Source organism: Bufo gargarizans, chromosome 9, assembly GCF_014858855.1.
Source record: "Bufo gargarizans isolate SCDJY-AF-19 chromosome 9, ASM1485885v1, whole genome shotgun sequence".
In the NCBI taxonomy this organism is placed as follows: Eukaryota; Metazoa; Chordata; class Amphibia; order Anura; family Bufonidae; genus Bufo; species Bufo gargarizans.
Genome location: NC_058088.1, coordinates 159,327,191 through 159,350,513, shown reverse-complemented (window position 1 = coordinate 159,350,513; position 23,323 = coordinate 159,327,191). Strand labels below are relative to the sequence as shown.

At 41.8% G+C, this 23,323-nt stretch overlaps 1 protein-coding gene across 1 annotated transcript in view; it reads right to left on the bottom strand.

Annotated features, from left to right (window-relative positions):
* LHX6 (LIM homeobox 6) overlaps positions 1–23,323 on the bottom strand; it is a 149,538-nt gene that overhangs the window by 100,016 nt on the left and 26,199 nt on the right. Inside the window, exon 2 of the mRNA XM_044268728.1 lies at positions 2,041–2,223. Within this exon, the coding sequence (XP_044124663.1) occupies positions 2,041–2,223 (183 nt within the window). The remainder of the gene's footprint in view (positions 1–2,040; positions 2,224–23,323) is intronic.

Here is a 23,323-nt window from a genome sequence, read left to right as displayed (position 1 = left end):
AAGGTGGAATCTGATTAGTTGCTATGGGCAATAAATCCAGTTTTCCTTTACAGCAGCTTTGATAAATCTCCCCCATATGTGTTCGGATTGAGACATTAGCATTCGTTTGCCTTCATAATAAAAGAATTGTACAAATCTAGCTATGTTGAAGTGCTGAGGTCTCTTTTGGAAGAGTGCTATTTCTGCACACAAAATTTCAGATTTAGTGAAATTCTGATTTAAAAAGAGAAATTGGTTAGTTAGGCGAGCAGGTGTATGCCAGATTTCACAAATGCAATGTCAGGGAAAAAAATTAAGCCCCGTCACTCCAGTAGAGAGGAGTGCGTAAAAACTGGAGTAACCTCTCTAGAAAAAAAAAACTATGGGGGTAATTTTTTAAACTGGTGTAAAGAAGAACTGGCCCAGTTGCCCATAGCAACCAGATTCCACCTTTCATTTTCCAAAGGAGTTTTCCAAAATAAAATAATCTGATTGGTTGCTATGGGCAACTGGGCCAGTTCTACCTTACACCAGTTTGATAAATGACCCCCAGATGAGCTAAATTTATCAATGTGCACATTATGAAATTATAAAAAAGCAGACTCCGGCAAAACTGACCTAAAAAATTCCCCTTATGATAAACAGTGTTATGCCTAGTTCAAGGTTGAAGGAGGAGGAACACGAATCATGGATTAAAATGACACCAAAATGAGAACGTCTGGGTCACGCGTCCTCCGTCAGGTCATACACCTCCCCCCAGGTCATGCACTAATCAGTTCTGTCTGCAGCGTTCCTTTAACTTTAAAGAGGTTGTCCAGGATTTTACAAGTGATGACCTATCTTCAGGATATCTGATCGACGGAGGCTTGACGCCCTGCACTCCTGCCGATCAGTTGCTTCAGGGTAACTGCTGTGTCAGAGCTGGTGGAGCTGGTTACTGCAGCTCACATTGAAGTGAATGGAAGCAGTGGTGCTGTAACCAGTCTTGTCCACTACGCTATGTGGTTCTCTGTCCATTGTGTAGTGGACAAAACAGAAGTTACCCTGAAACAACAGATTGGTGGGGGTGCAGGGCGTCAAGCCTCCGCCAATCAGATAATGATGTTCCATCCTGAAGATAGGCCATCACTTGTAAAATCCTGGACAACCCCTTTAAATTAATATGCATAGCCAAGTGCATGTACTGAATGGGACTACTGCATCAACAACCACGACACGGACTACAATGTGAAGTATAACCTAAAGCAACTTATGGAAACTTTAATATTAAAGACAAGGGCACATACACTTGCCAGTCACAGTGTCCTCATTTAACATCTTAGGGTACAGAAGCTCGCAATGAAGATATCTATTGATGCACCATTGAGTTTGCGGTTTAATTCACAGCAAAAACTGTACATATTTTACAGGTGGCTTTTGCTGTGGATGCAAAGGGTGAAATCTGGAATGAAAGTCCACAATCCACGTGGCAGGTCAATTTCCACCTGGAATTTGTCCACAGTTTGAGGATGAGATTTGGTAAAATTATATCCACTTTGCTGCTACTGTAATTTAACAGCCACAGCATCCCCTAACCAATGTCAGTCACATGCCCCCAAAATATGCTTTTCTTAGGGTAAGGTCAGGTTTCTGCGTGCAGTTTTGAAAGCCAAAATCAGGAGCTGATCATAAAAAAAGAGAAAGTATAAAGGACAAATAAGCTTCTCCTTTGTTTGAAGTCATTCCTGGTTTTGGCTTCCAAAACTGCATCAAAAAATCTGACTGTGTGGTTGTACCCTTACAGTGCCATCTATAAGAGCAAGAACCACTACTGACTGTTCACTGAACCCCCCAACCATGTTGTAATTTCAGCCTTCGGGGAGGAACGTGTCTCCAGGCCTCTGTCATGGTTTGAGGACACATAGAGTGATGCTCAGTGCTGTCAAGGAACAAGATTTAACACACCCCTTCCCTTTTTTGCACGTACCCATGAATACTTCACAAGTCACCATTTACTAGTTTACGTAAGATCGTTGGCTTTGTATAGCATTAGTATTTCAGTACACATAAAAAAATCGGTACCTTGAGCAGGTATCTGTCTAGGATCTCCAGGCCACAACTGGAGCAGATGTTTTTCCCATCTGAAGGTACGGAAGATGATGAGGATGATGGTGGGGAGCACACAGATGGAGTTGAGGGAGGGCTTGGAGATGAGTGGTCTTCTTTCTCCAAATTACATGGCAGATTTTCATCATCGGACTGTGACTGAGAAAAAAGAAATGCTCATCATTGACCATAATCGTATCTGCGTAGTAAATCTATACAGTATATAAGATATGGTAGATCAATACAACTTATGGATACAGTTATTCCTGTTGCAGTCACACTGTGGCTCTAGTTCCCATGCTTTTTATATTTGGTCATTCCTGGACTTTTCAGTTTTTGTCTCTGCTCCTGATGTAAAGGAAATCCTTGCCAGCTCATTTGCCATTCTTTATGTAAACAGTTCAATTGTTGGCCACCTGTATATATTTTACTGGATTGTTCACAGCATGAGCTGATTTTTTTTTGTGAGGAAGTGACTGATGGTAGAATAGACGACCCACACAAACAGGCAGAGTGCATGCAAACTCCATGCCAATGTTGTCCTTGCTCAGATTTGAACCCAGGGTCATATCATGAGATTGCAGCCAGCAAGAGATTGCCAGAGGAGGTTATCCCAGAAGAACTAAGCAATAATTGTCATGTGGATTGCAAAACAAGTGAATGTGCTTGGCTTGTTTACTGGTAGACATCAACAGAAAGGTGATGTAATAAATCAAGAACGAAACAAAAAAAAAGTTACTTAGCATCTCGTCAATATTATTGTCTTGTTTATTTCTCTATGGTAATTCTGCTGTATCATAAGCCGACATCAGACGTGCCAGCTGGCAGCATGGAGAACGTATGCAGCCTTGCTGCATGTGACGTATGGCCTAAGACTGGCTAAGCACATGTCCTACTGCTACCTCGACTCAGCGAAGCAGGCATGTGTTGTAAATGAGACGAGGGATAGAGACCGCTGCCAGAACAAAAGCATTGAGCAATTGAAATCCCCTGATATCTGTCATCTGGAAAAGGTTGGTTGTCCTCCAAACATATGAGATGGTCGGCCAGTCCTACCAAAATCATCAGATTTGCAGATAAAGTTGCACTTGTAATGAACAGTCCATAGTCAGTGGCATCTCTCCTCTGATGGCCATCATGGCCGTCAGAGAACTCACTTCTCCCATTGAGCTATGTTCTGTGACACCCATGGCCACCTCCTCCTCCTTCCTTGTGATCCTGCTTGTGTGGGCTCCTATAGGGCATGCACACTCTCTACAAAGGGCCAACATGTCAACTGGCTAGTCTGTCCCCAACCTATTACACTGACTTCAGGCAGTCTATATGGCACCTCTCTCTATGGGAGGGTGCCTGAGCAAAAAGGTGCCCTTGCCCTGCTAAGCAGAGCAAAGACACAGACAGGAAATTGTTAGGGCTGGGCTAAATGTCTTGCCCTGTCAATCTTGGGGCAGAGGGGGCGCTTTTTTATCTGTAGGAACTGCCCTTCACAGGAGAAGAAGCCATGATGATGAGAAAAATCAATTTGTTAGAATTGATTTGTTAGTTTCTACATCCTAGCTTGTCTAATTCCTGTGAAGGTATTCCAGTGCTGTGTATTCTGACCTCCCTTATCCTGACCTCTGCCTGATCACCGAATAGACCTTGTGCTGCCTGCCCTGACCTATTGCCTGTTTTACCACGTTGCACAAACTTCTGATCTCAGATTGCCCTCTGCCTGTGCCTCTGCCTGTCCTCTTGGTGCCACTTCTAGGTCAAGAGCTAGAGGTAGCAGCTTGGTGACCCCCTGCAGCAAAGTTCAGATCCCTATATGGGAATAAAAGGATGAATACCAGGGGACCACTTAGGCAACATTCCCGGTAGTAGCCCCAAGTCAAGTGCATACAGCGGCACAATGGACCAAAATTTCCTGTGGTGGAGCACTGTTTTCTAAAATTTGTATAAATCTTTTCTTGGCACTTTTCCAAACTGTGAGAAACGTCACACATTTTTGTGCAAGAATGGTGTGCACAAAAAAAAAAAAACAGGTGCAAAACTATTGATAAGCATCCTCAGTGTGTGTTTCCATATCTTATGTGCCAGGAGCATTTCCAACAGAGCTATATGGAAACATCGTTCTCCTGCATCATTGCTGCTACATCATAGATATATCATACTGTCAAGCCATTTTTTTCTGCCTATGGTGCCATAAAGAGGAGCATGCACTTGAGATAGCTGTGGGACCAGCGCAAGTGCAGCCGAAAGCTATTACTCCACAGTAAACATGCATAGTCTGCCAATCTCTGTTATCTACCATCTGTACTAAGATCAGTCATGGTGCCGTTGTGCACATTCAATCATCCTCTGATGATGATTTTATTTTATTTTTTTTGCATTTTGCTATCCCTCTTATGTTTTCAGCAAATGTCATTGCTGGTCTGCATTCTCTTCTCCACTCAAAGGCAATGAATGCTGGGAAATTTCAGCTCTGAAGTCAATTGAACTGTATTAAATGCAGCTCAGTAATATGATACAGACTGTAACTCCATATTAGTAAAAGTAATGCAATGTACTTGCTCAGTTTTTTTATGCAGATCAAGGTGAACACACACTTTATGTCATGAACATTGTAGATACTAAGTATCATTTTCTGCTAATATTTACAAAACACATAACTTTTTCACAATATTCACAAAACACAAACCTTGGAGGAAATTATAATGTCTCCTGAGCAAAGCTAAACAAACAAGGATGACATGTGGCGGGCGGGGACTGGAGTTTTCTGAGAGCAGTTCATCTCTCTCTTCATGCATCTGTTCCATGGACATGCTAATATGGTGTTTGGTTTAGAGATGAGTGAGCTTCTTGAAATTCACTGTGACCGATTCGTCAAATTTTTCCAAAAATTAGAATTGTGCCCAAATCAATTCTACACTAATCAAGTATGTTCAATTTGGCCTCAAAAATATTAAGCATATTGACATATTGACAGCAACAGCAAATAATGTAGGATAACACAGACATATATAGCTATGGATAAACAAGTAGTTGACGGTCTTAACAAACAGCGTGTTTAAAAACACACAGTGTCATCGCATGTGTTATATTTTTTCATATTAGAAAGCTTCTAAAAATTGTCCCTTACTGGGGTCAGATGGTGCTTAAACACACACCGTGTTATAGGAAAGAAAAACTGCGGCTTGTTCAGACCAAGCATCCCAAAAAATTGGGGACAGATAGTCTTTAAACACACATGGTGTTATGGAATAAAAACAGTGGCTTGTTGGGACCAAGTGTCCAAAAATTATGCGCCAATGTGAGTCAAATTCCTTCCCCTGTTTATACACACACAAGTGTTAATTGTCAGATGAAAGAGTGGCTTGTTTTAAATAAACCTGGAAAAATTCTCCATTTTAATTGGGAACAGCAGCAGTATAGTGTGCAGGTGAAAGGGTAGGGTAACAGTGGCATGTGGATGCAATAGTAGTGGCAGCAGTAGCAGCCCAGCATGGAACAGACAAGGCAGTAGACATGTTTGCAGTTGTTTAGGGGTATTAGCAGTAGTAGGCAGCTGTGTACAGTATCTGTAATGAAAGTAGCAGTAGTGGGATTAGCAGCAGGGAGCAGCAGCTAGCTATCTGGTATGAAACATGATGGTTGGCAGGCAGCCAGCGGCAGTGGCATGATGGCAGCAGCAGTAGCCATACGTAATGAAGCATGATAGTAGGCAGGAAGAAAGCAGCAGTGGCATTGAGGTGGCAGCAGCCGCCATATGGTATGGAACATGATGGTAGGCAGGCAGACAGTGGCAGCAGCATGATGTGGCACCGTCAGCAAAGACAGATCTATTCATCAGCCTCAGCCAGAGGTCTGTGAAAATCCTCACAAATCCATGCCTCATTCATTTTGACAAAGGTGATGTTTTTTGCACTAGCAGAGGACAACTGTGTCTGTTTGGGAGTTACGATGCCCCCTGCCATGCTAAAAAACCTCTCTAATGACATTGGAGGCTGGGTAAAACAGTACAGAGAGACAACCCTTTTAAGTTTGCGCACCAGTCTGAGTGGAAGAAGCAGTACCTGGGGATGACGATGATGACAGTACTGCATGTTCATGCAGCCTGGCTGTCACAAAGGAGACTGGAAGAAGGAGGTCACACTTGTTGTGCTAACTGGCAGCCAGTTCTATCTTGCCATTGGATCAGGTGATGCCACTTCATGTGCTGCAATAGAGCCATGGTGCCTACATTGATGTTTGAACCCCCACAGCTTATTTTAATCCTGCAGATCATGGACACAGTAATGCTTTTGTCTACCGGCATTGTGGAGAAAAACTGACAAACAGAAGATACTCGCACACGCTTCACAGAATCAGTGGTAGCCAAGCTTGGCTTAGGTCTGTCATGTTGTATGCTTATGCTCTTTATGGCCACCACCCTCCTCCTCTAATGTTACCTCCTCCTCAACATCCTAATTAAGCAGCCAGGTCCTGTCCAATACACAATCATCGTCATCTTCATCGTCCCTGTCACCTTTATCAGACTGTGATATGTCATTCCCATCTTTGCCCCAAGTCGCCTCCACTGCCCTTACCACTACCACTGTGGCTAAAAGTGCCACTACTACCAGCCCCACCACCAAAACATCTATTCATGGATCCGCTCGCCTTCTCCTGAACCTCCTCCTCATGGCAGTCGAAACGGTGACTGCTTTCACCCAAGTCAACAGGGGGACTATTCTGGGTATCTTCCATAGCACACTAGGTTTTGTGGCTTCTTCTTAGGAAAAAAAGAAGGCACCCGCTAGATTAGGGAAGTGAAGACAGAGAGGATGCAACTACATGGCTTTTCTGTTGTTGCAAGAAGGAGGAGCAGGAGGTATACTGTGACCTCTAGCTTCAAGCTGCAATGTAAGACTCAGAGCTGAGCCATCCGGTTCACAATGTCCTCCTCTTTGCCCTCAATAATAATAATGTAGCACCTATTGGCAGCTAGGGAGAACTGTGACTTACTACTGGATGGCTGGTGCTGTACTACCCACATTCGGACTCTCTGATGACAAGGTCTGGGTCTTTCATTTTGCAGTCTTCTATTTTAAAGACATTTTATTATAAGTTCAATATAAATGTAAAGTCATAGGTTTGGTACACAGATTATTGAACAGTACAAGCAAAATTGTAAGTGTGTGTTCTGTAATTTAAAGACAGAGGTTCAATTAAATGTCCTTCCCTTTCTACAAACACACTGCACACTGGTATTAACAATTTTCTTTGGTAATAATTCAGTGTTTGCAGTTAAATATCTTTAAACAAAGATATAACAATGCAATATTTCAGATAAATTCTTTTGAACGATGTGTTCAATATCATGGGTATAATAATGCAATTTTTGCAGTCAAATATCTTTGTACTAGCTGGTCTGATGCAGTAATGCGTTCAATAACAGACATAACAATGCAGTGTTTGTGGTAAAATGTTTTTGAACTGTGTGTTTAATGTCACAGGAATAACAGTGTAATATTTGTAGTAAAATGTCTTTGAACTACATGATCTAATGAAGAAATGCATTCCATAATACAGATTTAACGATGCAATGTTTGCAGTAAATTGTCTTTGAACTATGCATACAAACTCATGAGTATAACATTGCAATTTTTGTAGTAGAATGTCTTTGTACTACACAGTCTGATGCAGCAATGCATTCTATAACCTGAATATAACAATGTGGTAAAATGTCTTTAAACTATGCGTTAACTATCACAGGTATAACTGCAATTTTTTAAGTAAAATGTCACTAAACTACATGGTCTGATGTAGTAATGCATTTTATAACAGACATAAAAAAGCCATGTTTGAGGTAAAAGAATTTTGAACTATGCATTCAATATCATGGGAATAAAAGTGTAATTTTTGTAATAAAATGTCTTTCAATTACACGGTCTGATGCAGTAATGCATTCAATAATACTGATATAACAATGCAATGTTTGTGATAAATTGTATTTGAACTATGCGTTCAATATCATGGAGATAATGTAATTTTTGTAGTAAAATGTCTTTGTACTACACAGTCTGATGCAGATATGCATTCAGTAACATGGCTAGAACAATGCAATGTTTGCTGCAAAAAGTTTTTGAACTATACATTCAATATCAAAAGTATAACCATGCAATTTTTGTGGTAAAATGTGTTTGAACTACACAGTCTGATGCAGTAAAGCATTCAATAAAACAGGTATAACAATGCAATATTTGCAGTAAAATGTCTTTGAAAGATAGGTTCAATAACACGGATATAAAAATGGCGTTATTGCCAAAAATGCTTTTGCCATAATGCTATGCATCTAATATCATGGATATAATACACTGACATTTTTTACTGTTCAGCATTTGTAACAGAATGCTAGTGATGTGTTTGTAATAAGCCTATGAAGTGTAGAAAAGTGAGGTTTTGAAACAAAAAAAGCTGTCTTTCTGTTCTGTGAAGCAGCTATATTAAACCCAGTGTGACCAGCCTCTCACTCTCTCAAAGCTTTCCCTAATCAAATTCCCTAAAATCTACCCAATTATATTTTCTTAGTCTCTCCCTATAGTTTCCCTATCACGCTACATTAGTGACTTGTATCTGTCATAGCTTTTTGCCAGATACTGCCACATAGCCCCCTTCCAGGTCATATGCTGAAGACAGAATTGGCGATTCTTCTAAGCATAAGGAGCTGAATCCAGCAGCTAGGAGTAGAAATGTTCCCTTTATATTTCCCATTACATCCACTTCCAATAGCTGCATGAAAACTGCCACAAAACCTGCAGTGTTAGGCCTCTTTCACACTGCTGTTTTTTTTTTCCGTTTTGCGGTCCGGAATGTGTTCCGTATGCATTCCGTTTCCGTATTTCCGTTTTTCCGTTCCGTTGAAAGATAGAACATGTCCTATATTTGGCCGCAAATCACAGTCCGTGGCTCCATTCAAGTCAATGGGTCCGCAAAAAAAACGGAACACATACGGAAATGCATCCGTATGTCTTCCGTATCCGTTCCGTTTTTTGCGGAACCATCTATTGAAAATGTTATGCCCAGCCCAATTTTTTCAATGTAATTACTGTATACTGTATATGCCATACGGAAAAACGGAACGGAACAACGGAACGGAAACGGAACCACAACGGAAGCAAAAAAACGGAACAACGGATCCGTGAAAAACGGACCGCAAAACACTGAAATGGACATACTGTAGTGTGAAAGAGGCCTTATTCTGAAAAATGTTCCGTGTGCAACCACCTTTGGGCATTTTTTCATTTTTTTGCACAAAAATTGGTGGCTGTTAATGTCCCATGAGTGATGGACATGCAGAATACTAAATTACAAACAGAAAAGAGAGCTGCATGTGCTTCCTAATCAGAACCCTACTAAGATCATACTGGTGTGTTTGTGTATATCTATTTTCTATCTATTAACTATATGTCTATCTGTCTATCTATATGTCTATCTATCTATTTATCTATCTGTCTCTCTATTATCTATATGTCTATCTATCAATCTATCTCATATTGATCTATCTCATGTTTATCTGTCTATCTATCTGATCTCTATATCAGTGTTTCCCAACCAGTGCGCCTCCAGCTGTTGCAAAACTACAGCTCCCAGCATGCCCGCACAGCCAAAGGCTGTCGGGGCATGCTGGGAGTTGTAGTTTTGCAACAGCTGGAGGCACGCTGGTTGGGAAACACTGCTCTATATCATCTATTATCTATGTATTATCTATTTATCTCATATCTAGCTATTATCCATCTATCTATCTATTTATTTATCTATCATCTATCTAGCATTACAAGCATATAAATAAGTCAGCGATAAAGTACTGTAAAGCTTCAAGAGAACTGGACCACCTTTATGCACTGACTTTGTGGTGGGCTCATGCTTATGTGCAGGAGTCAATCTGGATAGGCTGAGCGGAAGTGGAATGTATGAGAGGCAATAGTAGTTTGTGTGAGATTAGATAAAAGGCTCTGCTACTCCAGTTTATGGGTCATTCCTAGGACTGCAGCTCAGCCTCAGTCACTTGGATCCTGCTGTGCTGCAGTACCAGCCACTACCACTAGACAAGAGTGGCGCTGTTACTGAGAAAATAATTGACCCTTGTAACTATTCTGACAACCACTGACTTCAAACTACATAACTTAAGAAGGCACTATGTGAGATGATCTAATTCCCGATTTTTGGCAGGCCGAGTGGGAAGGGCGAACAAGTCAGAGATTTTCTGTATGCTTAACATTTGGAAATGTTGTTTATTGTCACATTATATAAGTAATGTGCAAATGGTGCACACATGTGGAGGAGGAAAGGTGCAGACCCTCGGGGCACCACACGGAGCTATTATCAGTGACAGGTCTTCAGGATCTCGCTGCAGTGATTGACACTCTAGTTACTTAAATGTGACAAACACAAGTACTAAGATAATCTTATGGCTAAATACAATGTGAATAAATAATCACAAATAGTCGCTGACTGATAAATATTTTCTTTTATTATTATCATCCGTGATAAATTACTAAAACTAATTACAGGCATATTTTATGAAGAACATGACTGCCATATAGATGCCAGATGACACAGAATTTCAGAATCAATTCTCATCAGCTCTAGTATTACGTGAAACTATTTTTTGTGAAAATCACAGAAAAATAGCAAAGAAAAGCACAACATGTGAACACATCTTAACTCCTATGGTATGTGGGACCCTACAGGCTGCAGCCCCTTCCTACAGCTGATCGGCAGGGATGCTGGGAGTCGGACTCCCACATATCTGGTACTGATGACCTTTCCTGAGGATAGGTCAGCAATATTTAAAGGGATTGTCCAGTTTCCGACTTCCAGCACCCCCACCAATCAGCTGTATGAAGACAACACAGCGCTCGTCACTTACCGCTGCGATGCCGATGGCGAGCAGGTAAAGCAGCACTTGCACAAGCGCAGCGGTTTTCAGACAGCTGATCGGCGGGGGTGTCGGTAGTTGGACCCATGCCAACCTGATAATGATGCCCTTTCTTAAAGATAGGCCATTATTATAGGAAACTGGCCCACCCATTTAAGTCCAGGAAAACCTCTTTAATGGGGTAATTTAGTTGTACATAGTCATTCGCTATTCATAGGATGGCAGATATTATATTGGTGGGGTCCGACCACAGGGACCTTAACTGATCATGAGAACAGGGACCCCAAAATGAAAGTCCCTAGAAGATGAAAGGAGGCACAGTCCACATTCTTGACCAGCAGGGGGCCCACGGTTACAGAATACCCCTTTAATTAACATATATCACTGACTGCCTCAATTCACTATTGCAACACCAGGGTCTGCTTACTTTGATTGCTTTTCACTACTTGTCAATCATACAATATGACATATAGTACACATCAGTGGTAGCCGTGCTTGCACACTATCGGAAAAAGCACCAGCCTATGTGATCTCCCACGTTCCCGGCCACCAGACAGGCTGGCACTTTTTCCTATAGTGTGCAAGCACGACCACCACTGATGGATTACAGGGAGGTCATAACCATGGAAACGAGCAGTGTATAATGTGATGGAAAAATGAATCCAGCCAGCAAAGGAGGCAATATGGACAATCACAATACATTAGTAAGTGCCTTGTATTAACTTTTTCTAATGCCCCTTGCTGAAGTGAGACAACCCCTTTAATAAACTTGTTGACTTTTTGGGATACAACCAGCAGAATTGTGAATGCAGCCCTGGACTATTATATAGGTTATAACATAGGGCCAGTAACAAATAAGTAATTTACTTATAACGTTTTTCTGTAGATTATAGCTATAACTAAAGCAGCCATAAACTGCCATACCCTTTAATCATAAAATATTGAAAAGATATAAAATACTTGTGCCCTGGTTTACTTAGACAAACATTTTATAAACCAGTCTTAGTAATGAGATGTTTGAGATGTGCCAAGCTTTTTAAGAGTCAAAGCTGGCAAAGATTTCAGCTATAATTCACACAATTTTTTTGCCAAAATTTTAGTAGGAGGCGGACCATTCACGGCCAAAGACATTTACCCCAAAAAATGGAGCACGTTACATATGAAATGTATGCCAACTTCTTGCTGGCGTAGATTTCATTTTCTGGTGCATGGAACTTCCAAAAATGTGCCAGAATTATTACCTCTTATTAATTCCAGTGCTTTGTACACCGTGGTAAGTTTTGTTATTAAGACTGGCATAAGAAACCAGTCTTAATACATTCCCCTCTTGGCGTTTTAGTTCTTCAGCTGAGGGTTCGTTCCAATGTCTAGGCAATTCTCCATCTCCTACTAAAAACAGCAGTATCACAAATCTCTTTACGTTTGTTACAAGGTGTCAGTTACAGATACCAATTATACAGATATGTATCATTAAGAAAGCCTGTTACAGTTTGGCGCACCCCATATTTACTCGCCACTTTTGAAAAATACTAAGAAAAAGGTTAAACAGGAGTGTGGATAAAGTTCACGACTAACATGAACTACCGCATCATTCAAAGAGGGCACTCGACGACCCCTCCTTCTTGGGATTGCACGGGAAAAAAAATCACAAAATATCAGATCAGGGAGGGTCCACTCCCTGATCTGATATTTATCACCTATTTTGTGAATATTTTTGTGGGATATTTCAATAAATATATATATATGTTTACATATATATACAACGAAAGTTCAAAAAGTCGGCACTCCTCTCTGAGGTCGTGGTGCTCGCGTCCAGGGTAGGAAGACCCACTTTAAACGCCAAAGGAAAGACCGGCACTTCACTCTTGTTCAAAGTAGTGCTAATTTTTTCATGCATAAAGGAGACAAAGCGCCAAGCGACACGTGTTTCGGCTCGAACTCGAGCCTTTTTCAAGCATCTTGCTTGAAAAAGGCTCGAGTTCGAGCCGAAACACGTGTCGCTTGGCGCTTTGTCTCCTTTATGCATGAATAAATTAGCACTACTTTGAACAAGAGTGCAGTGCCGGTCTTTCCTTTGGCGTTACATATATATACATATATTTATTGGTTGCATGGGCTGCCCTTTAGGAAATATCTGAGCTATCATAATTTCTATATCAAAATTGTCTTTAGAAAATCTTTCTGCGTGTGTCGCACCATTACAATATAGCCACACCTAACTAGACATTACAAGGTAGCTTGTATTTGGATTTTTGTCAAGAGCCCCTAAACCTCCAAACCTGCACTGTTACTGGGTATAGAAACTACTGATTCCGAGTTATGACCCTTCAGAGTTGTAAAGTCTGGCTTTATGACAAATTTCTATTTAGGGCACATTCACACAAGGCATACTAGCCACCAGTCTGTAGTCTCAGAAACTCAGCAGCACTTTGGGTTTATGCAAATTGGTATCAAATAGGGCACTGGAAGATGTTTCCGTAGGGAAAGGAGGAAAGGCTTAAAATATCCATAAACTGGGATTCAAATGTTCAAAAGGGGTTGTGCCATGATTGATGTAAAAATATATACCAGACATCATAGAGTACATGACAATCTCTTTTTAAGAAAACTAGAACCAGCCCTGTACCTCACATGGAACCAGAGATGGATGAATTGTTCCAATTGAGTCTCTTCAGGCTGGCAGCTCAGGGAGGGTGTCCTCTCTCAGGGGTTGTGCGCTTTCTGCTGCAGCTCTTTTCTTATCAAAGCCTAGGGGGGGATGTCCTTTCTCAGAAGTGTGTCATTTTGGCTGTAGCTCTATCCCTGTAACTGCCATAGCTTCTAACAGAAGATATGGCTGGTAACAGTTGAAGATTCAATCTGAGCGCGCGCGACCACCGTGAGATGGATGGAGACGTAGGGAAAAGAACATACAGCAGGTGGTGCTATGCAGATACATTTCATTGAATAGCTTAAAGGGCTTCTGTCACCCCACTAAAGTCTTTTTTTTTTTTTTTTTGGGCTTCTTATAATCCTTATACTGCGATATATTAATATATAATGCTCTTACTCACTTTGGTTCAGTAGTTAATTAAAAAAACAGACTTTTATAATATGTAAATTACCTGTCTACCAGCAAGTAGGGCGGTTACTTGCTGGTAGCAGCCGCATCCTCCTTTCATAAAGACGCCCCCTCCTCATGTTGATTGACAGGGCCAGGGAACGGGCTCGTCCTCTGGCTGGCCCTGTCTGCGTTCAAAATCTGGCTCCTGCGCCATACCTGTCTTCAGTCGGTGCAGGCGCACTGAGAGGAGGACGCTCGCTCGGCCGCTCCATCCTCAGTGCGCCTGCGCCAGGTGTAGATGTGACGTCATCGGCACAGGCGCTTTGAGGATGGAGCGGCCGAGCGAGCATCCGCCTCTCAGTGCGCCTGCGCCAACTGAAGATAGGTACGGCGCAGGCCCAGATTGAACGCAGCCAGGGCCAGCGAACACGCTACTTGCTGGTAGACAGGTAATTTACATATTATAAAAGTCAGGTTTTTTTAATTAACTACTGAACCAAAATGAGTAAGAGCATTATATATTAATATATCGCAGTATAAGGATTATAAGAAGCCAAAAAAAAAAAAAAGACTTTAGTGGGGTGACAGAAGCCCTTTAATTGCCTGCAATTACAAAAGTATTCAGATCCAGGTGCTGGTTTGAAAAATGTACAATATGTTTTGTGGGACAACAGCGTTCCTACCATTGGGACAACCTATCTAGCTGCTATGGGACCCATGGAAAGAGAAGGCCTAGTGAAGGCTGGACCCTTTCTACTGAGTGTTGAGAACCTGAGAAGTGTGGTCATAAGCAGTGTAGGCCATTACTAGGAGCACTATTGAGAGAAGGTGTCTTTGCTTATGTTCATAAAAACACCATAAATGGGCAGGGGAGGGGGGGAAAAGAGCACAATTAAGAAAATATTTTTCCATTCAACAACTATCATGCTGAACTTCAGGGACTAAGTGTGAGAGTACATTCCAGAATTGGCTTATCCCACCTCTGAATGGAGGAACCAGGGATTAGAACAATTTTGCTTGATGTTTTCCACTAGGTTCACATTCGAGGTTCTTTTTTACAGTATATATTTTATGAAACACTGGAGCACTCATGGGATCCTGTTAAAGGGGTTCCCAGGGATTTGTTTATTGATGGCCTATTTATAGGATAGGTGACCAATATTAGATCAGTGTGGATGTGACTCACGGAACCCATTCCAATCAGCTCAAGTAGCTCAGTCACTGGGAAACGGCACTGGAGCTACACAGCGCCATCATCTGTGCAGTGGACAGAGCTGGTTACTGCAGTATTCACTTGAATAGGAGGAACATTGCAGTATCCAGCTCCATCCACTACACAGTAATGAAGCTATGAAGTGCCTATTTCTGGTGCAGAAGTTTATGCAAAACAGCTGATCATCGGGAGTGTCGGATCCCCACTGATTAGATATTGATGACCAATCCCAAAGATAACCCATCAATATCAAAACCCAGGAGAACCCCTTTAATTTCTATGTCATTAATTGAAAGACAAACTGCTAAAAAGTACATAGTGTGGACCTAAAATGAACACAGCATTTACAATTAGTGATGAGCGGCCGGTCCTATATTCGAATTCACGATATTTCGTGAATATTCGAACGAATATTCGTCACATATTCGCAAATATTCGTATTCGAGATTATTTTCACAATTGCGAAAAATCTGCAATGTAAAAATCTCGTAATGCAAAATTGATCAAAGACGAATATGTATTGCACTATATACAGTCATGTGAAAAAATTAGGACACCCTTTGAAAGCATGTGGTTTTTTGTAACATTTTTAATAAAAGGTTATTTCATCTCCGTTTCAACAATACAGAGAGATTAAAGTAATCCGACTAAACAAAGAAAACTGAAGAAAAGTCTTTTCAAGATCTTCTGTAAATGTCATTCTACAAAAATGCCTATTCTAACTGAGGAAAAAGATAGGACACCCTTGCCCCTAATAGCGAGTGTTACCTCCTTTGGCTGAAATAACTGCAGTGAGACGGTTCTTGTAGCCATCTACCAGTCTTCGACATCGGTCTGAGGAAATTTTACCCCACTCCTCAATGCAGAACTTTTTCAGCTGTGAGATGTTTGAGGGGTTTCTTGCACGTACAGCCCTTTTCAAGTCACCCCACAGCATCTCAATGGGATTCAAATCTGGACTTTGACTTGGCCATTCCAGGACTCTCCATTTCTTCTTTTTCAGCCAATCTTTGGTTGATTTACTAGTATGTTTTGGGTCATTGTCATGTTGCATGGTCCAGTTCCGCTTCAGCTTTAATTTTCTAACTGATGGTCTCACATGTTCTTCAAGCACCTTCTGATACACAGTAGAATTCATCGTGGATTCTATGATGGTGAGCTGACCAGGTCCTGCTGCAGCAAAGCAGCCCCAAACCATGACACTTCCACCTCCATGCTTCACAGTTGGTATGAGGTTCTTTTCTTGGAATGCTGTGTTTGGTTTACGCCAAACATGTCCTCTGCTGTTGTGTCCAAATAATTCAATTTTGGACTCATCTGTCCAAAGAACATTATTCCAGAAGTCCTGGTCTTTGTCAACTTTATCTCTGGCAAATGTCAGTCTGGCCTCGATGTTTCTCTTGGAAAGCAAAGGTTTCCTCCTTGCACACCTCCCATGCAAGTTAAACTTGTACAGTCTCTTTCTGATTGTAGAGGCATGTACTTCTACATCAACAGTAGCCAGAGCCTGCTGTAGTTCTCGAGATGACACTTTAGGGTTTTTGGAGACCTCTTTTAGCATCTTGCGGTCTGCTCTTGGGGTGAACTTGCTGGGGCGACCAGTCCTGGGCATGTTGGCAGTTGTTTTGAAAGCCCTCCACTTGTAGACTATCTTCCGGACAGTGGAATGGCTGATTTCAAAATCTTTTGAGATCTTTTTAAATCCCTTCCCAGACTCATAGGCTGCTACAATCTTTTTTCTGAAGTCCTCTGACAGCTCTTTTGCTCTCACCATGGTGCTCACTCTCACTTCAACAGTCAGGAGCACACCAAACTAAATGTCTGAGGTTTAAATAGGGCAAGCCTCATTCAACATGCAGAGTAACGATCTACTAATTATGTGCACCTGGTGTGATATACCTGTGTGAGATCTGAGCCAATTTAAGAGGGAATACATGTGAGGGTGTCCTATCTTTTTCCTCAGTTAGAATAGGCATTTTTGTAGAATGACATTTACAGAAGATCTTGAAAAGACTTTTCTTCAGTTTTCTTTGTTTAGTTGGATTACTTTAATCTCTCTGTATTGTTGAAACGGAGATGAAATAACCTTTTATTAAAAATGTTACAAAAAACCACATGCTTTCAAAGGGTGTCCTAATTTTTTCACATGACTGTATAGTGCTATATATTCTTTTTTTAGAAGATGATGAATATTCTAAAAAACTAGTATATAGCAATATAGCAAATATTCTTAAAATACACATATAGACTGCAATTTAGCTAATATAATGCTATGACCTTTTTTTTTTTAAGTTGTAATTTTTATTCAAATCCGAAGTTCGTAAGAGAAAAAAATTCTGACTATGAAAAAAAAAGTTTATAGCACTGTATTAGCTAAATTGCAGTCTATATGTGTATTTTACGAATATTCACTATATATTCTTGTTTTAGAATATGACAAATATTCTAGAAAATGAATATATAGCAATATAGCGAATATATTCATTATTTAGAATATTCGTTGTTTTTTTTTCAATCTGTACTGTTATTCCATTTTGGCATACTCCTCCCCGACAAGCGTCCCCGTCACCATGGGAACGCCTGTGGGTTAGAATATACAGTCGGATCGGAGTTTTCACGATCTCAGGGAAAACTCAGATCGGATGGTATTTTCTAACCCACAGGCGTTCCCATGGTGACGGGGACGCTTGTCGGGGAGGAGTATGCCAAAATGGAATAACAGTACAGATTGAAAAAAAACCAACGAATATTCTAAATAATGAATATATTCGCTATATTGCTATATATCAGTTTTTTTCGTCAATATTCGTAATTTTTTTTCAATATGAAAACATGATTCCTTCCATTTTTCAGATGTTAAAAAATGAGGAATATTCGATATAGCGAATATATAGAACTATATTCAAAATATTCGCGACTTAGCGAAGTTGCAATGTTCGCACTAAATATTCGCTATTCGAATTTCCTCACTCAACACTATTTACAATAAGCATTGACCTCTTGAATAGATCAGCTAAGGAGACTTTCTGCTTCTTGGTAACATCCAGGGACTAGTGTACTTCTGCATCTCCAGTAAAAGATATCATTTGTATGAAAACAGAACATGCTTCCTGTACATGTCATACATTGTTAGAGGCCGGGAAGCCAGGATTAGGTCACTGGTTCACATTAATAACTGGTCCAGTTATAACAGGGGTGTTATAGCATGAAACCATATGTGTTGTAGTACTATGAAATCTAGGAGCATGTGAAAGTCATAAAGACAAATTTAAATTACACATGCATCACTTCTGCAACCGGAGGGCACGGCCGCACATGCAGTTTTTCTCATGAAGTTTTTGAAGCCAAAATCAGGAGAAAAAGTAGTATCTGCCCTTAATACTTTCTCTCCTTTTATGATGCTTTTGGCTAAAATAACTGCTTAAAAAAAACTAAAAAACTGAACTTGTGGCTACACTCTAAGACCTCCTACACATGGCTGTAGTAGAACTTTATAGGGCACACATGGACTATGAGGCTCTGCTGCACCTCCATTTGCTTACAATTTCATATGGAAACCTATGGAGTCTTTTCATATGAATGCAACAAGAAAAAATATCACAAAATTCTCCAACAGATGTCTTGTGATGCCACTACATCATTTGTTGGCACACAGAGCATGGCGGCACACAAAGTCCCTCATAGAACAAGGTCCCCATAGTACAGAGGCACAGAGATTGTGTGTGCCACCATACAGCCACCTGTTCACAGCCTTGCCATTTGTACAAGTTTCTTGTAGCCCAGTTTTCTTGAAACTTAAGTGACATATCACCCTTTAAAAAATGCTAAAGATGAACAGAGAGGTCTCTATTCAGTATAACGTGTAATTTAACTGTAATTTATACATTTATGTCTCTGCTTTTCCTATACTTAAGACCACCCCTGCAGTGGCGTACACAGAGAACTAAGGGCCCCATAGCAAGAATCAAACCAGGCCCCCCACACAGTATAGAAGGGTTTCCGTCTAAACCCCTTTCAATGATCCTTGGGCCATTTTTCCCACTGCCTCATTTGCTAAAAGTTGTTCCTCTACAGGGCAGAGTCCTGACCAGGTTTTCACCCCTAGTAGAAGAAGGGATGATCCCAACTGGCCCCCTCTTGCCCTGGACCCCACAGCAGTCGCATGGTCTGCCGCTATGTTAGCTACGCCACTGCACCCCTGTGTACAGCTGACAGCTATCTCTGTATATACACTTACACAGAGAATGCTGTCAATCACTAATAATACCCCCCCCCCCCCCCCCCCCGGTACAATTATCGATGACTGACAGCTATCTTTGTATGTACACTGTCACAGAAAAAGCTATCAATCACTAATAACACCTCCGCCATGTACAATTATCAGTGACTGATAGCTATCTCTGTATGTACATTGACACATAAAATGCTATTCATCCCTGATAAAACCTCCCCCATCAGTGACTTGTAGTGTCCCACTCCAGTTGAATAGGAACACTCCAAATTGCTATACGTCATTTCATGCCATTTTATGCATTTCTTTTGTCAATGCTGCTAAATTCCTATTATAGGCTGGTAAATGCATTACATATAGGTAACACCATTTATATAGGTCAGCTATGGGAAGTTAGAGGGAAGATTAGGAGTTACCCTGGGTTCAGACCTGAGCGTACTCGATTCTACGGGCGTCTCACATACGCGGCTCCGGTGCAAGCGAACGCCTATTGTCGCGCGTTCCCGCTGAAGTCTATGTACGGGAACGCGCGACAAGACGCCCCAAAGAAGCTCCTGTACTTCTTGGTGCGTCGGGCGTTTTACAGCGCGATCGTACGCGCTGTAAAACGCTCAGGTGAGAACCATTCCCATAGGGAATTATTGGTTCTTGCCCGTTGAGCGTTTTACAGCGCGTAGAAACGCGCTGTAAAACGCTCAGGTCTGAATCCAGCCTTAGGAGGCAAGAGGAGGAGGAGAAGAGACAGACTTCGCTCTGCTCTCTTGGGCCTTGCCCAGGGGGAAAAATACTTGAACTTTTGGAATCCAGAGGTAGGATTTTGTAATCTTGCACTGTAGAGCCACTGGCCAGGCACTACTTGGATTATAGTTGAGACAACCTTTTCAAAGAATAGAACAGAGAGTTTGCCTGCCATGCGGGAGAGCACCCTTGGGTTGTATACTATTAGTACCAGAGGATCCATATTATTACAAGACTAAATAGCCAGAGCAAGATCAGGAACCAAGTAAAGTATCATCATCACTCCTGCATAGGTTGAGCTGGGAACCTACATACATCACCTTACAGAGCCTGCTAATTGGTATTTGCAGCTTTACCATTTTTAACAACTTAATATAAAGACAAAGCACTGCTATGGAATGCTACTCATTGCAAGACTACAACTTACAAGTAAAGTTCCTGTTTAGTTCAACTACTGCCTCTCTCATCATTCTACTTCATCTCCTAATTGCACCTTATTGTGCTGGCGTCACGAACACAGGGGCCCAGCCACCAAAGCACCCTAAGCATACCCATTACTATCAAGGGCACCTAAACTTCCATCTGGCTGGTGTTCCCTGCAATAGAGAGTGCCCCAGAGGAATTTAGTGTTGACATCCCTTCCACTGTACGCCGGCCCAGGCGACAACTGAACTGTGAGTACTACTACCATCATTCGGCACACCACCACCAACACAGACTCACTGTACCCTGTGGCCCGGTCGTCGCAGACTTACAGCTATTTTTGTATACACACTTACACAAAGAATGCTATGTATTACTGATAACACCTCCCCCGTGTATAACTATCAGTGACTGACAGATGTCTTTGTATACACACTTACACAGAGAATGCTATCAAACACTATTAAAACTTTCCTGTGTACAACTATAAGCTACTGACAGCTACCTACATATACACATACACACTTACAGAGAATGCTGTAAATTACTGATAACACATCCCCCGTGTACAGCTATCAGTGACTGACAGCTATCTCTGTATATACACTTACATAGAGAATGTTATCAATCACTGATAACATCATCCCCATGTACAGCTATCAGTGACTGACCGCTATCTCTGTATACACACTCTCACAGAGAATGCTATCAATCACTAATAACACCTCCGACATGTACAATTATCAGTGACTGATAGCTATCTCTGTTTATACACTGACGCATAAAATTCGATTCATTCCTGATAACACCTCTCCCATCAGTGACTGACATCTATCTTTGTATACACACTTACACAAAGAATGCTATGTATCACTGATAACACCTCCCCTGTGTATAACTATCAGTGACTGACAGATGTCTCTGTATACACACTTACACAGAGAATGCTATCAAACACTATTAACACTTCCCTGTGTACAACTATAAGTGACTGACAGCTACCTACATATACGCATACACATTTACACAGAGAATGCTATCAATTACTGATAATGCCTCCCCCGTGTACAGCTATCAGTTACTGACAGCTATCTCTATATATACACTTACACACAGAATGCTATCAATCACTGATAACATCATCCCCATGTATAGCTATTAGTGACTGACCGCTATCTCTGTATCCACACTTACACAGAGAATGCTATCAATCACTGATTACACCTATCCTGTGTACAGCTATCAGTGACTGACAGCTATCTACTGTATATACACTGAACAAAAATATAAAGACAACACTTTCGGTTTTGCTCCCATTTTGCATGAGCTGAACTCAAAGATCTGAAACATTTTCTACATACGCAATAGACCCATTACTTTCAAATATTGTTCACAAATCTGTCTAAATCTGTGTTAGTGAGCACTTCTCCTTTGCCGAGATAATCCACCCCACCTCATAGGTGTGGCATAGCAAGGTGCTGATTAGACAGCATGAATATTGCACAGGTGTGCCTTAGGGTACTTTCACACTTGCGGCAGGACGGATCCGACATGCTGTTCACCATGTCGGATCCGTCCTGCGGCTATTTCGCCGTGCCCGCGGACCGCCGCTCCGTCCCCATTGACTATAATGGGGACGGGGGCGGAGCTCCGGCGCAGCACGGCGCTGCACGGAGAAAGGCCGCCGGACTAAAATTACTGCATGTCAGGCTTTTTAGTCCGGCGGCTTTCTCCGTGCACCGCCGTGCTGCGCCGGAGCTCCGCCCCCGTCCCCATTGTAGTCAATGGGGACGGAGCGGCGGTCCGCAGGCACGGCGAAATAGCCGCAGGACGGATCCGACATGGTGAACAGCATGTCGGATCCGTCCTGCCGCAAGTGTGAAACTAGCCTTAGACTGCCCACAATAAAAGTCCACTCTGAAATGTGCACAGTTTTGCCTTACTGGGGGGGGGGAGGGGGTCAGAAAACCAGTCAGTATCTGGTGTGGCCACCATTTGCCTCACGCAGTGCAACACATTTCCGTCGCATAGAGTTGATCAGGTTGTTGATTGTAGCCTGTGGATTGTTGGTCCACTACCCTTCAATAGTTGTGCAAAGTTGCAGAATATTGACAGGAACTGGAACACGCTGTCATATACGTCGATCCAGGGCATCCCAAACATGCTCAATGGGTGACATGTCCGATGAGTATGCTGGCCATGCAAGAACTGGGATGTTTTCAGCTGCCAGGAATTGTGTACAGATCCTTGCAATATGGGGCCGTGCATTATCATGCTGCAAAATGGGGTGATGGTTGTGGATGAATGGCACAACAATGGGCCTCAGGATCTCATCACGGTATCTCTGTGCATTCAAAATCCCATCAATAAAATGCACCTATGTTTGTTATCCATAACATACTCCTGCCCATACCATAACCCCACCGCCACCATGGGCCACTCGATCCACAACGTTGATGTCAGCAAACCGCTCACCCACACGATGCCACACACGCTGTCTGCCATCTGCTCTGAACATTGAAAACCTGGACTTATCCATGAACAGAAAGCCTCTCCAACGTGCCAGACGCCATCAAATGTGAGTATTTGCCCACTCAAGTCGGTTACGATAACAAACTGCAGTCAGGTCCAGACCCTGATGAGGACGACGAGCATGCAGATGAGCTTCCCTGAGACGGTTTCTGACAGTTTTTGCAGAAATTCTTTGGT